The 13,636-nt window shown below is 36.3% G+C and overlaps 1 protein-coding gene across 2 annotated transcripts in view; it reads left to right on the top strand.

Annotated features, from left to right (window-relative positions):
- The first annotated feature begins 1,584 nt into the window (after positions 1-1,584).
- Positions 1,585-13,636, top strand: part of GATA6 (GATA binding protein 6) — a 29,553-nt gene continuing 17,501 nt past the window's right edge. The window contains exons 1-3 of one of the 2 annotated variants that reach the window (XM_088469794.1): positions 1,585-1,655; positions 2,695-3,598; positions 9,257-9,423. In XM_088469794.1, the coding sequence (XP_088325920.1) occupies positions 2,740-3,598; positions 9,257-9,423 (1,026 nt within the window). In that variant the 5' untranslated portion in view covers positions 1,585-1,655; positions 2,695-2,739. The other variant, XM_088469795.1, reaches the window with a different exon arrangement.

The raw sequence follows: 13,636 nt of genomic DNA, 5'->3' as shown, positions 1-13,636 counted from the left end.
TACCAAATAATTTATATATATATGATTCATATATACATATGAAAATTCATAAATATATATATATATATATATATATATATATATATTTATAATCTTTCTTTTATATAATACATAAAAATATTGAATTTAGATATTTGTTTTTACTGGTCGTCTGAAAAAAAAAATTATGTCATCTGTGTTGTAAGTGTATAACATGTCCTTTGGTACAATGTACAAATCTCAAATATTTACTCTAATTTATAATTAACAAATTTTAATTACGTTAATCCTATGTTAATAAATGTGCTTTGCTGAATGGTTAATCCTCTTTACATCAGTTTAAAGATGTAGACGATAATTAATTTAAACTGGTGCCACTATGTTAAAAAAGATACCAAATAAATATACGGTTTAATAAATAAATATTCAAGCAATAATTGCTATGAATGACCGTCTCTTGCGGCTATGTTTGTTTTGCCTGTTGTGTGATTAAACTTTAATTGAATATACAGTATATATATGTATATAATTATGTATATATATATATGTATATATATATCCAACACAACCTTTTACAAGATAAGTCAGTTTTACTTACCTCTCACCTATACACAAAATAGCAGTATCAGCCTTTTGATTATGCAGAAAGGAATTATTTTCTGCTGGTTATGACAGCCTGTCAGACATATACTCCATGTCCCAAGGAGAAAACTGTTTTGTGCTAGGCAGTGGTGGTGACAGATCTACTACTGATAACCTCAGCCGAGGGACACAGTTATTTCATTTCCAGTCACTTTCCTGGTAAGTACCATATCATTGTCCATATCTGAGATAACCAGCAGCTCAATGTGGTTTACCTATAGGTGTTAGGGGACTAGCAGCCTACAAATGTGACCTGTCTTTGACTTACCTGTACACAATCAGAGGGAGGAGCCTGTCCGCAAACAACTGCTAAACTTACACCCCAGACCCTGCTCCATTTTATTTCGTTAGTCAATTTGATGACGATAAAAGTTAATTCCAAGCCTTGGTTACATATCATGATGTTTTATATTTGCATTAGAAATATTCTAACATACACTAATTATACCCCAAAATTAAATGAACAGTAACAATCTTCATATTTATTTTAAATAATAATAACAATTATTAATAATACAACAATTCAGTTTGAATATTTGAACAATATTGCCAGATGTGTTTGTGTATTTGTAATTGTAAATATTTAGGGCTGTTTTGAATCGGCTGTAAGCTTATTATGAAAGCTTTGATCATTAGCCATTAATGTGTTTGAGAGAAGGCTCGTGTTTTTGTGGCCCCTTGTTGGATAAGTACACACATCCTATTGTGGGCTTCCCACCCCGTGGAGTGGACATCAGTCAGCCTGTCTCTGCTGCCTGTATGCGGTCAGTGCAGTGTTTACACTTTGCTCCATGTAAAGTGCTAGGACTGGCACCCCTGTGGAGATCAGTGTTTATTTAGAGCTGCAGCCTGCATGAATCCAATCAGCAGTTACTGCAGTTTTCAGGCAGAGCTGTAAGAGGCGCCTCCTCCCTCATATTGTAGTATTACAGTTGTAGGACACTACAGCACTATCCGCCCAGACTTGTGCTCTGTGTCTGCCTCCCCAGGATCTCTGTACTGCATCAGGACTAATGGACCCAGCACAGCAATAGGTTTGTGCACCTCTCTCTTGCTTTGTATACCAGTGCTTGCTACAGGATGTACACACAGGATTAGGATAAGTGTTCCCTACAGCTCCGGAGAAGGTTTGTCGCATAGATATTGCTTTCTATAAGATCATTACTGCAATGGGGTTGTCTCTTAACCGTCTAGTAAGCAGTAACCTATGTCACAGCCACTGGTCTCACCTTGAGAAATTAGGTGCTAAAGGGCTGAGGTTAAAGGTCTGGTATAGCTGTCTGTCTGTTGCACACTTGTCACTTCCTTCCTGCATGTGACTCTCAGGTGAGACCTCACCTCACTCCGGAGCCTTCAGTAGCGTCAGAGCTGGAGTGGGGGACTTGGAGGGCACCTATGAGCTTAGGTTTGTGCTGCGTCTGAGCCTGGGACTGTTGATAGTGGAGATTTGCCATCTGTAAGGTGTGTTGCTTGGTTGGAACATGTAACCGAATGTAAACCTTGGGAGGCCCTAAGTAAATGGTGCTGACTGGCACAGAGCTGCTCCTGTAGGTACATAGGCTTCTCCCGGCTCTCCCCTCCCATATGACTGAGTCAGTGTATGTGTGTGGATGTGATCCTCTCTTACACAGGGGGAACATAGCACAGCTTCCCAGAACTGCAGGATATATGGTATATATAGGCTGCCTGTGGGATCAGGAATAAGGGGCACATCATAGATAATGTCACCAGTGATTGCGCACTGATTGGATTTGCATTGCGCGCCTCAGCCTTGCGCATTGCTTGTGGGGAGATAATTTCAGCTTTATAGTTTATTAGCTAGAATCAGGAAAGCCGAGTATTGTCGGGGGAAGCTGTAAAGGATATTTGCTCACTAATCCTATTATTTACTCACCTTTTACGTAATGCATGTCTCTGATCAAGTGCCCTTTGTTTTATGTGGCTGTATTAATTGAATTAAGCTTTTTTTCAGGAATGATTTAATTGTCTCTTGTTTTAGTTGTACTCTAACCTTGTGCTTTTGTGTTGTTGTTGTTTTCTCTATATAATCCCTGTGGCTGTGGGCTGTTAAAGGACTCGCGGTGCCCGGTGCCAGTTTCTCTGCAGCTGTCCAGCTGGATGGACCTACCAGAGGATCCTTGGTCCGATGTCAGGAGACTGACTATAGGGAACCCTTCCTACCACAGTAAGCTCAGAGGGACTACTGACAGCTCGTCCTCGTCTCCTTCCTCAAGCTCACAGGGAGAGTTGTGCTCCAGCAAACCCCAGCACCCTGAGGCAGAGAGGGGCCAGGCTCAGCAGGAGGGCAGGACCTCTGCCCACCACTTTGGTGTTACCCATCTCCCCACTCTGCCCAGTCCGGAGGATATCATACTTTTTAGGGATTTAGATCACATCAACAAACTCATTTTACCCAGCAGAGACTCCAGGTTCAGCGCTTTGTCCGAGCCTCAGGGGGATATGTACCAAACACTGACCATCACTGCTGCGCAGGGGCCGGTCAGCTACGATGGCTCCGCAGGGAGCTACATGCACTCCGCTGCCAGCTCTCCGGTCTATGTGCCCACCACCAGGGTTGGCTCCATGCTCACAAGCATCTCCTACCTGCAAGGGGGTGGGCCTGCCCAGGGCTCTCACTCCGTGAGCAATCATTCAGTGTGGCCCCAGACAGCTTCAGAGAACTCCTCATACAGCAGCAACAGTCCGCACACATCCAGCCGGTACCACTACTCCCCCAGCCCGCCCATGGCCAATGGAAGCAGCAGGGATGGTGGCTACAGCAATGGCATCAACATGAATGGCAGAGATCAATATACACCCCTGGCCAGGTCTCTTAACGGATCCTATGCCAGTCCCTACACATCCTATATGGCACCACCTCTGGGGTCAGCCTGGTCTGCAGGACCCTTTGACAACTCCATGCTCCACAGCCTTCAGGGCAGACCTTCCCCCATTCCAGTAAGAGGGCATCCTGGAGGTAAGGCCACCAGCTGTGACATGCCAGTCACACTATTTCTACATTTCATTTTAATGAATATTTGTATTACTTTAATAAGCCCGTCTTCTCACTTCTTCTGAGGCTCTATAGTGACTTTTGTCCCACATAGCATTATATGACACAGCAAGAGCTTGGTGCCACTCTTTGCATGGTGGACGGGTTCCTATGCTTGGAGTCAATGGCTGTTATTGTGTTTTCTATATTAATCATTAACAACACCGACCTTACGTAACGAGTACCTACCTGCTTAGCAATATGTCACTGTATTATGTCCTAACACAAGTTGTTACAGTATTACACTCTATATTTACAGAGCTGTGTTTATATCTGCTATATTTTTTATTTATCAGAAGATACTATGCCGAGAAACTCAGAAACGTCATTAATAACAGCTATTCTATAGTATATTTCTATCATCTATTCGTGTTATTGTGAGGTATAGTCTACAGATAATTGCAGGATCAATAACAAATAGAACCTATATTAGCAGTTAGTGATTTGTCAGTCGGTGGTCTTTCTACATTTTATTCTTTATTATAATCTGCTCTGCGATAGCTGGCTATGTAATATATTATGTTGGAAACAGTGATACAGGGTACCTATATTGGGCCTACAGTCTGCTAAGTGTGAGCTAATATGACTGTTTTATAGAACTGCAATCAGGCCACGACTTCTAGCTTTAGATAACTGGATATTTTATGTCAACCTAGTCCCGGCTTGGGCAATACTCTCAGGAGTTTGCAGAACTACAAATCCCAGTGTGACCTGTCAGACTTTTAGTTGCACTGTTTGATGTACTTGGTGTTTGTACCTGTTGGAAAATAAATACTGATGAAGCAGAATTGGAAACCTTACATTTGTACAGTATAATAAATACAAGAAGCGATTCAAACCTCAGTGACAGGGCCGTCTTCATCTGTTATCATGTCACTGCCTTATCAGATTGGTGAGACCCTGTACAGAATAATTGCAGAGTCTTATCACCGCCTAGTGATACCACCCACCTCCAACATGGCTGAGTGCACCCCAGTTCCTGCTGCTGTCATAGTGACTGGCCTAGTTATCATAAGTAACGATATCTCTGCACTACAGACTGCAAACTGAAAGTGTAACAATGCTATAGCGCCCGCTATATATACAGTATATATATATATATATATATATATATATATATATATATGTATATATATATATATATATATAATGTTTATTTATTTACCAAAGCCAATAGGAAAGGACAGAGCCAGCATTCGCAATAGTTGACACGAAGTCAAGTTGATTTAATGAAAATGCATGAGACAGAACATTACAGTCTATGCCAGCGGCCGTTTCTATCACCTCCTAGTGATTTTCGTCAGGGTCCTATATCTATATATATATATATATATATATATATATATAAAACCATATGTACTATTGTACGCTTGTATTGATTCTCCAGTGCTTTCCAAACATCCACCGGCAGCTTCGTTTGTACAGTAGTTTCATATCTGACTGTGATATAACACAAAGAAGGGCAGAACCCTAGGAAATGACTTATTTTGGCTAGGCCTTTATAGCTTTTATGTTCTTAACGTGCCCCAAACTTTGAACTAAGATTTAACATAACGTAATATCTCCCTACAATTCAGAAGTAGGCTGTGAAAATGAAGTTATAACATAATACAGGTGTTTTACCTATTAACATGTAAGTACCATGAGGTACCAGAGGAGCTCACCACATTCCGCCTATGCCAGAAACAGCTCAACAACTTTCCCAGTAATGCTTCTAAAATAAAATCCGCTCTCACGTTAAGATGATTACGGGATAATTCAGTGGTAATAATTAGAAATTATCAACGAATATTTCTATTAGTTGCATTTTCTAAACAGATAACCAATACTTCAATATAAAAAGAATATTGTAGCTATTTCTAGTAAAACAAATATATCTGATGGCAGTTGTGACTGTGTGCGTCTACATAGTCTAATCATTTTAAAAACAAATATATCAACATAGATTTATATATAGATATACACACATGCATACATACACACACATACATACATACATATATATATATATACACACACATACACATATACACATATATACACACACACATACATACATACATACACACACACACACAAATATACATGTATACATTGCCCACTTAGCCATTGTCATGTCAATGTGCTGTGCTGTGTGTGTGTGTGTGTGTGTGTGTGTGTGTGTGTGTGTGTGTGTGTGTGTGTGTGTGTGTGTGTGTGTGTGTGTGTGTGTGTGTGTGTGTGTGTGTGTGTAGGTGTTTATGTGTAATCTCTAAGAGAATATGATGAAATCAATAGTTTACATGGATGGTTGTCTCTTATTCATTTCAACTTAAACGTATTTGGCAGATAGGAGAGTATACTAAGCCATTTATTTGATCAAATCTATATATTATCAGCTCCTCTTGGCAGGTCTGTGAATCCAGCTGTCCTGTTCTTATCCAAATGCCCATAGCCAGGGAAAAGAGCTGGGTTACCAGGTGCCAAATGTCACATAGCCGATTAATACATTATACAGAACTCCAATTTCTTACTAGCTTGTATATTTTGGACATTTTATCTAACGTCAAATTTAGTGATACATAATATCACATACATTGATTCATAATTACAAATACACTGAAGTGAAATTTCAAATACAGCAAACATACTGTAGCTACAAAGATATTGTATTGATACACAATTATAAATACACTAAAACATAGTTATGGTTAAACTGATCTATAATTACAAATGCACTGATCCATAACTTGAAATATTCTGAAGCATAAGTACAAATACAGTGACACATATTTACTTATACTCTAAACCAAAGATAAAATTACATTGATCCATAAGTAAATACCAATACACTGATTCATAATTAGACATATACCGATCTATAGCTTAATACTTACAACTGCACTGATATATAATTTCATAGGTACTGTACATATAACTAGCTGGGATTTTAGTGCAAGTATTACCAATGTATAGAAACACATACACTCATGTGATAAATAAATAGCACATGAGAAATACACAATAATGCAGGTGAGCATTGGAAGCATTTGTTTCTGAGACCAGAACATAACGGCTGCACTTGTGCTGTAATGCACTTGATGAATTATTTCTCAGTTGTTAGCCCTTTATTCATATTTTGAGTGTTGTTTTAGCCACACTGATTACCTTTCTGTAACTAGCTTGTTATTTTAAATATAAAATATACATTACCGGATAAAATACAATTTTACCTAAATATTCTTAAAATAATTTATACATGTCGTCTTTTATACTGCCGCTGTTTTAAAAATATACAAAAAATGCTTTGTGGTTACGTCATTTCCCACAAAATCTAACATTTTGGCAGGTGCCCTTTTAAGAGATAGAGCACCTCCTGCTGTCTGCTTTTAAATACCCCATGTGCAAGAGCAGATGTTACACATGGAAGGTGTACGATAAAGGGATGTATCAGGAATTATTGCCCTGTCATGCTTTCCTTAGAACTTGTAAACAGTTTCGCTAAGCACATTGCAAAGTATAATGCCACTTAAAGAGATTTATTCATTTGTAACATTGTGACAGTCTGTTTATCATAAAATTCCACGGGGATTTTTTTTTTCCAGTCATTCAAGATCAAGGGAACAGACACATTAAAACAACATATTTTAGTTTCGTTGCAAATTATACGCTCCCTGTTGGACAATATCACACAGATATTTAAATTCAAATAAACCTTACTAAACAGCATGTATCCCTCAAACATAGACAAAGTATATATACTCATTAATAGGTTTATAGGACACATGTCACCAGTCATTTAAACAAATGCTTAACTCGAATATAAATATTCTGTACTATTAAAGTATTATAGTTCAGTGGGCTCTATAACAGTAAAAAGTGTTACTGTCACACTGCATATTTGTGGTATAACTATATATGAAGGCTGCGGGTCTCAGCTCCTTAAGGCTTGCTCACGTGACTATAAATGTATTGGCATGTACTGTATGTATATATGCATGTCTATATAATCGGGTGAACATAGTGCAGTTAGAATTTTTGGTTAATGTTTCAATGAGCGGTGAATATACCTTTTTTTTGTTTTACGATTCGAAAGGTCAACTTCTTCTAAATCTGTAGTTTAAAACTTAACTGATGTTATTTATACCTATTAGTCATTGCACTAAATTGTGCAATATAATAGGACTCATCCAGGGACTGACTGATTGCTGTTTAACTCTAACGTCCTTGAAGTGTCAGGGATTTTATAGATTGCAACAGCTCGGGTTAAAAAAAAATACGAACCTTTAGCAGGTATTGAGCTTTAACCATTTTGGAATTTTGCAACATGCAGGGTTTATTTATTTATTTTTTTAATACAATTATAAAATTTGATTAAAAATAATTAAGTTTTAATATTAGTTCAATTTCTGATTATGTGCTATGCTGAATTTAATCGATATTACTGACAATAGTATTTTGCTTTGCAATGCCATCATCAAACAAAATATGCAGAACATTTGTAATCATAAATCAGAGCAGAATAATAATAATAATAATAATAATAATAATAATAATAATACAAACAATATTGGTAATAATTATAATAATAAACAATCATGCTTCTGTAGGAACTCTAGAGGACTTTGCTGGAAATTTTATTAAAATAACAAATCGATAAAATACAATAAATTAGACAGTTAAAAAAACTCAAATAATATTTAGGTGTATGACATTTTCGTGTTAAGATAGTTCAAGACTTTCAGCCAATCTTTGATTGGTAAGGCTTTGCTGCATACAAGTTACTATTTTAGTTGGAAAATATTCTTAAAACAGTTCTGGAAATGAATGCGGTGTTTGCATAATAAAACTAATAAGAAATCTATCCACACACTTTTCCAGGTTCATTATTTTTAGGTGATGATTGCATACAGAAGTACCGTTAATTTTCTAATAGTGTTATTAACGAACACATTTATTTATTTCCCTTAGGTTGATGTTTCATTGCGTATTATTGATTATTTACTGAGCATACCAGTATTTTCTATTTAACACCTGTCATATGAATATTTTATTGCTAATATTGCTCGTTACTATATAAATTTTTTTGCATTTTTTAAAATTGTATTTGATATTTAAGATACTTATTTAAAAATGTATGTAAATGGGAAATAAATAGATTTTCTCTATAAAATCAGAAAACAACTGATCTTTAGTAACGATTCAAATGTTGCGTTGATGTGACACTAAATAGTGTACTTGTATTATTGCAATGCTGTATTTTCCTGTGCCGTTAGACCTATTACAGGGCAGACATATGGTTTGCTTGTGTAATACAAGGTAACATAGACGACACTGTATTTAGCAGTAGCAGAACCAGATGCCATGTGCATGCATTTTGCAGGTCACAGGGCATGCTGATACTTTCAGTTCCACAACAACTGGTGATCCACAGCCTCTGCCGTATTTATTGTGTGTTGTATTGCTAATGAAAATAGTAAATGCGACTGCTATTTCCCATATTGCTGGATTAGGTGATGTGTATATAAGAATAGGATGTATTATGTATAACGAAAGTACTGATATGACTGCTGTGTAGTGACGTCTGTCTCTCCCCCTTCCCAGATGTTTTGGACGAGTTACCTGAGAGCAGGGAGTGTGTGAACTGTGGCTCGGTGCAGACCCCCTTGTGGAGACGCGACGGCACCGGGCACTACCTGTGCAATGCATGCGGCTTGTACAGCAAGATGAATGGCCTGAGCCGGCCTCTCATTAAACCGCAGAAGAGAGTGGTGAGTGACGGGGGTTAGGGGTGCTGCTTATACTATCATGCAGGGGACCAGAACCACACAGACACCCGCAACAGAAATTGTGGCAGACCCCAGATTTCCCAAACTGCTCATATACATAGTTATATAGCTGTGCTATGTTAGTTGACATGTATGTTACACCATCAAACCACCTACTTAGGATAGTATACACTGTCACATAGATTTATAAATGTACTAATCACTTATAAATTTACAGTGTAGCCTCCAACTATTATTCCCAAGAACTATTAGCCATAATTCATTATTATACTCTGTCATGTCATGTGTAATGGGAATACTGTATCCTGTTCAGTGTAATAAAACCAGGTCATTGTGCTCCACTGTGTATGAACAGTCGCCTCTAGCGTATATTTCCTTCTTATGGTTTGGTTGTCAGAGTTATGTAGTTCATATCTTTGTACATTTGTTATGTTAGGGATTCAGAACTGTCCTGAATATTGGTTGTGATATTAATGAGTAAATCTCTGTAGATCTTGGTTCTGTGCAGCTGGTATATACAATAAAACACATGTAAAGTTATTTATCAAGATGATTTAATTGTAAACAACATTCACTACCCTCCTTTAGGAAACATTCTTGCAGTTGTGGGATTGTCATTGTGTGTCTTTTTTTTATTTTATTCTCATTGTCTGTATAACAATACCTGCCCAAAGTGCCCAATTAAATAGCTTTTTGATGTGCTTAGTAAGATGTCATGATAACATCTCAGTCTCTAGTAAAAAGTTTGGATTACCATGTCTGAGCAAGACACAAATTATATTTATGTGTAATAGTTGGGGCAACATTTATTGCTGCCAGTGAAAATATTTTATTTGGAATCAAGCAATGCCTTCATTATATTACATAGCAGAGATAGTGGTGGGAGGCTATCAGTAATTCCACAGAACTCTATGTAACTGCACACATGTCGAATGACATGAAGAGCTTCGTGGGCAGGTGGAAATTGCTGTGTAGGTCCAGGCACACATAAATAAATATATATATGTGTATCTCTCTCTCTCTCTCTTTCTCTCTCTCTCTCTCTCTCTCTCTCTCTCTCTCTCTCTCTATCTATCTATATCTAGATATAGCTATATATATTCACACAAGGCTGTTATATAAAATAAAACACAGAGCACTCTGAATCCATACATTTTGGAAAGACATCAATATTAGTTGTATGTTAAGTGACAATAATGTGTCCAGAAGCATATACTAATTCTCTGATGCTTGCAATAGTCTGAAAATAGAAACAATATAACAGATTTCTAAGTAGACACTTTGTAAACAACCTTCACACTTTTAGTTCCAATGAGAAACAGTCACAGTTAGTGCAGTGTGAGGCAGCACTATAGGACCATAGCGGCAAATACATATCTGTGTTCGCAATCAACATTGTATGTAAAAAACAGTGCCATCAAAACAAGTGCCCAAATAAAAAACTCTAATATCACCGCCTATCAGTCCACAAATGCCAGCATTTCAGGACATCTTGGCGTCCTTTTCTCATTGCTGTGGGAGACTGAAAAGAAAGTATATATGTGTGAATATATGTAAAATATATATATATATATTATATACTGTATACACAATGGAGGTACAACACTCAGGATAAGTTGCTTAAATAGTAGATTATTTGTGTAGCATGCTATATACATACATCTCACCCATGAATGATTAAGTGCACTCGTTCATAAAATATATCTCAACCATGACTGCCTAAGTGCATCTGATTATTTATATATATATATATATTTATATATATATATATATATATATATGGATGTGGGTCATATTGAATTATTCAGATGCACTTAGGCAGTCATGGGTGAGATATCTATTATGAACAACAAGCCATAGTGGACACTACAGAATGCTATGAGATTTGTTTACCCTCTTGTCAACATTAAGTGTGAATCTTAAGTTACCATGGTTTTATTTTCGGCCACAAACAAGAAACACCTATTGTACTCACCCAGTCCACCTGTTTAATCATATGTACTAGAGAAATAGTAACTACCCACTTGTCTCTCATCAATCATTAGTTTAAGCTCAATACATATATAGTATTTGTTGATATAATAATTAGATATATGTATATGTTTGTAGGTTGTCTATAAACATGGCTCACAATTGCTGTATATGTGACAATATAGTTAATACAAAACTATTTCCTAATAGATTAAAACAGTTAAATGACCTAAATAATTACCTATACACTTTAATATAATAGCTGAGATGCGCAGCCTGGTTCTACACTGTTATTTTCACCCAATTAGTGCAAATTCATATTATTTTAGTGGCTATCCAAAACATGTGAGAGCCGGATAGCCCATAAGATGCCGTTTTTCTGATCCAAACATAACCCAAGTAGAACTGAATCGCTCATCTCTAATATTAGCACAAATCTGTTTTTTTTTTTAAAAAGCATGATATTTGTCTAACACCCCTGGATTTGTTGTTCATGATCTCTTCTTATAATATAATATAATATAATATAATGATCCTTTTGAGATCACATAAACAATAGGGAGCATGGTGTACAATGTACACTAGTGAACAAACCAAATCATATGCACTGTACATGTTATGCTGTCTACAGCATTGTCTCTATAATTTGGTTAGTATTGATTGTTTATGCTTTTGGTATTTGTGTTTGAAATTCTGGAGAAGATTGTTATGAAGGTGCCATAAGAAAGTATAATAATTGAGAGGATGTATTAAGCAGAAAAGTGCATACATGACATAAAAATAAGCAGAACAGATAACTTGATCAATTTTAGTATTTACTTCATAAGTATATTCTAATATGTTCTTTATATTATTATTTTTATACCCATTTGTATTTATTTCATGTCTATGATATGCAGTGTCCATTATCCCAAGTAGTGCAAGCACTTATAATACTTTGTTTAGCTTTGCTATATGACTGCTGTTAATATAAGACTGCTGTACCTGGCGTCAAACTCTGCAATCATAAATAGCTTATTGGTAACGTAGCCCTTGCTGCCAAAAGTTCATTTGTAGTTTGAGTACAGATTAGTAGGGAACACGTATTGTCCATATGGTGTTTATGATTTTGTACTACATGACCAGTTGCCCAGTTTTTGGGAAGGAGAACATGGTTATTGTGTTTGTGCAAAGCATATTTTATGGTACGATTGAAGGAAAATACAAAGAAAAATATTTAAAGACATTCTGGAGTCAGATAGGAGGGCAATGATGTGACAAAGACTTGCAGATGACAAATGGTAGCCCTGTGTCACAGTTTGGCAATTGGTAGAAACATGCATGCATGTATTTTATCATTACATGTATGCACATTAATAAAATGTGCACATTCATTCATGCTATTATAAATACACAAGCCAGTAATCTTTTCTTTGCTATGTCTATGATGTGGGTCGATGGAATAAATTGTATGTGTTTGTTTAGTTAATGGAAATGTTTAAATAAATTCTGTTAAGAAAATAAATGAACCAATGCTGGTACAATGCTGAGATGTACTGGATATTAGTTGTACTAGTGTAAAGCGTATTCCTAGTTGGTCTATTGCTTACCATTAATATACAATATTGCTATTAGTATTCAGGCTGGCATGATATTTGTGAACTTATTGTGTTTTATCGACAATTTATCTTTTTTATATTTTCTGGAAACATTTAAGAGTCTTGCTAGCCCTTGTCTCTGCACCCATCTGTTAGTCTGGTGTTAGCAAAGACTGTTGAGTTTTTTAAAGAAATTGGATGAGGTGTTATAGACGGAACAGTAGTTGAGGAACAGACCAGAGATGTCTGTTAAATCTGCACTTGATGGTTACGAACCACTGAGAGAGTCATACTCATAAGCACAAGGCAAATAATTTCACTGGGAATCATATACATATAAACATGTATTTAAAAACAACATAATGTAAAATACATCTATTCCTACATTAAAAAGTTGTATATTATCATTATTACTATATTTTCTTAGCATTATACTCTTATTTATTACCATTTATTTCTATAGTGTCTAAATATTACTCAATGCTTTACAAAAAATATTCAGCTATTCACATCAATCCATGCCCAAGCAGAGCTTGCAATCTATATTACTACCATGCAGACACAGGCACACGAAAGTCAATTTAATCAAAAGCCTATTAACATGCTAGTATGTCTTTGTAGAGTAGGAGAAAAATTACCCATACAAA

This window comes from Taudactylus pleione, unplaced genomic scaffold (genome assembly GCF_031769625.1).
Source record: "Taudactylus pleione unplaced genomic scaffold, aTauple2 ptg000093l, whole genome shotgun sequence".
In the NCBI taxonomy this organism is placed as follows: Eukaryota; Metazoa; Chordata; class Amphibia; order Anura; family Myobatrachidae; genus Taudactylus; species Taudactylus pleione.
The sequence above is the reverse complement of the archived record's forward strand: the minus strand, read 5'-3'. Positions and strand labels throughout refer to the sequence as shown.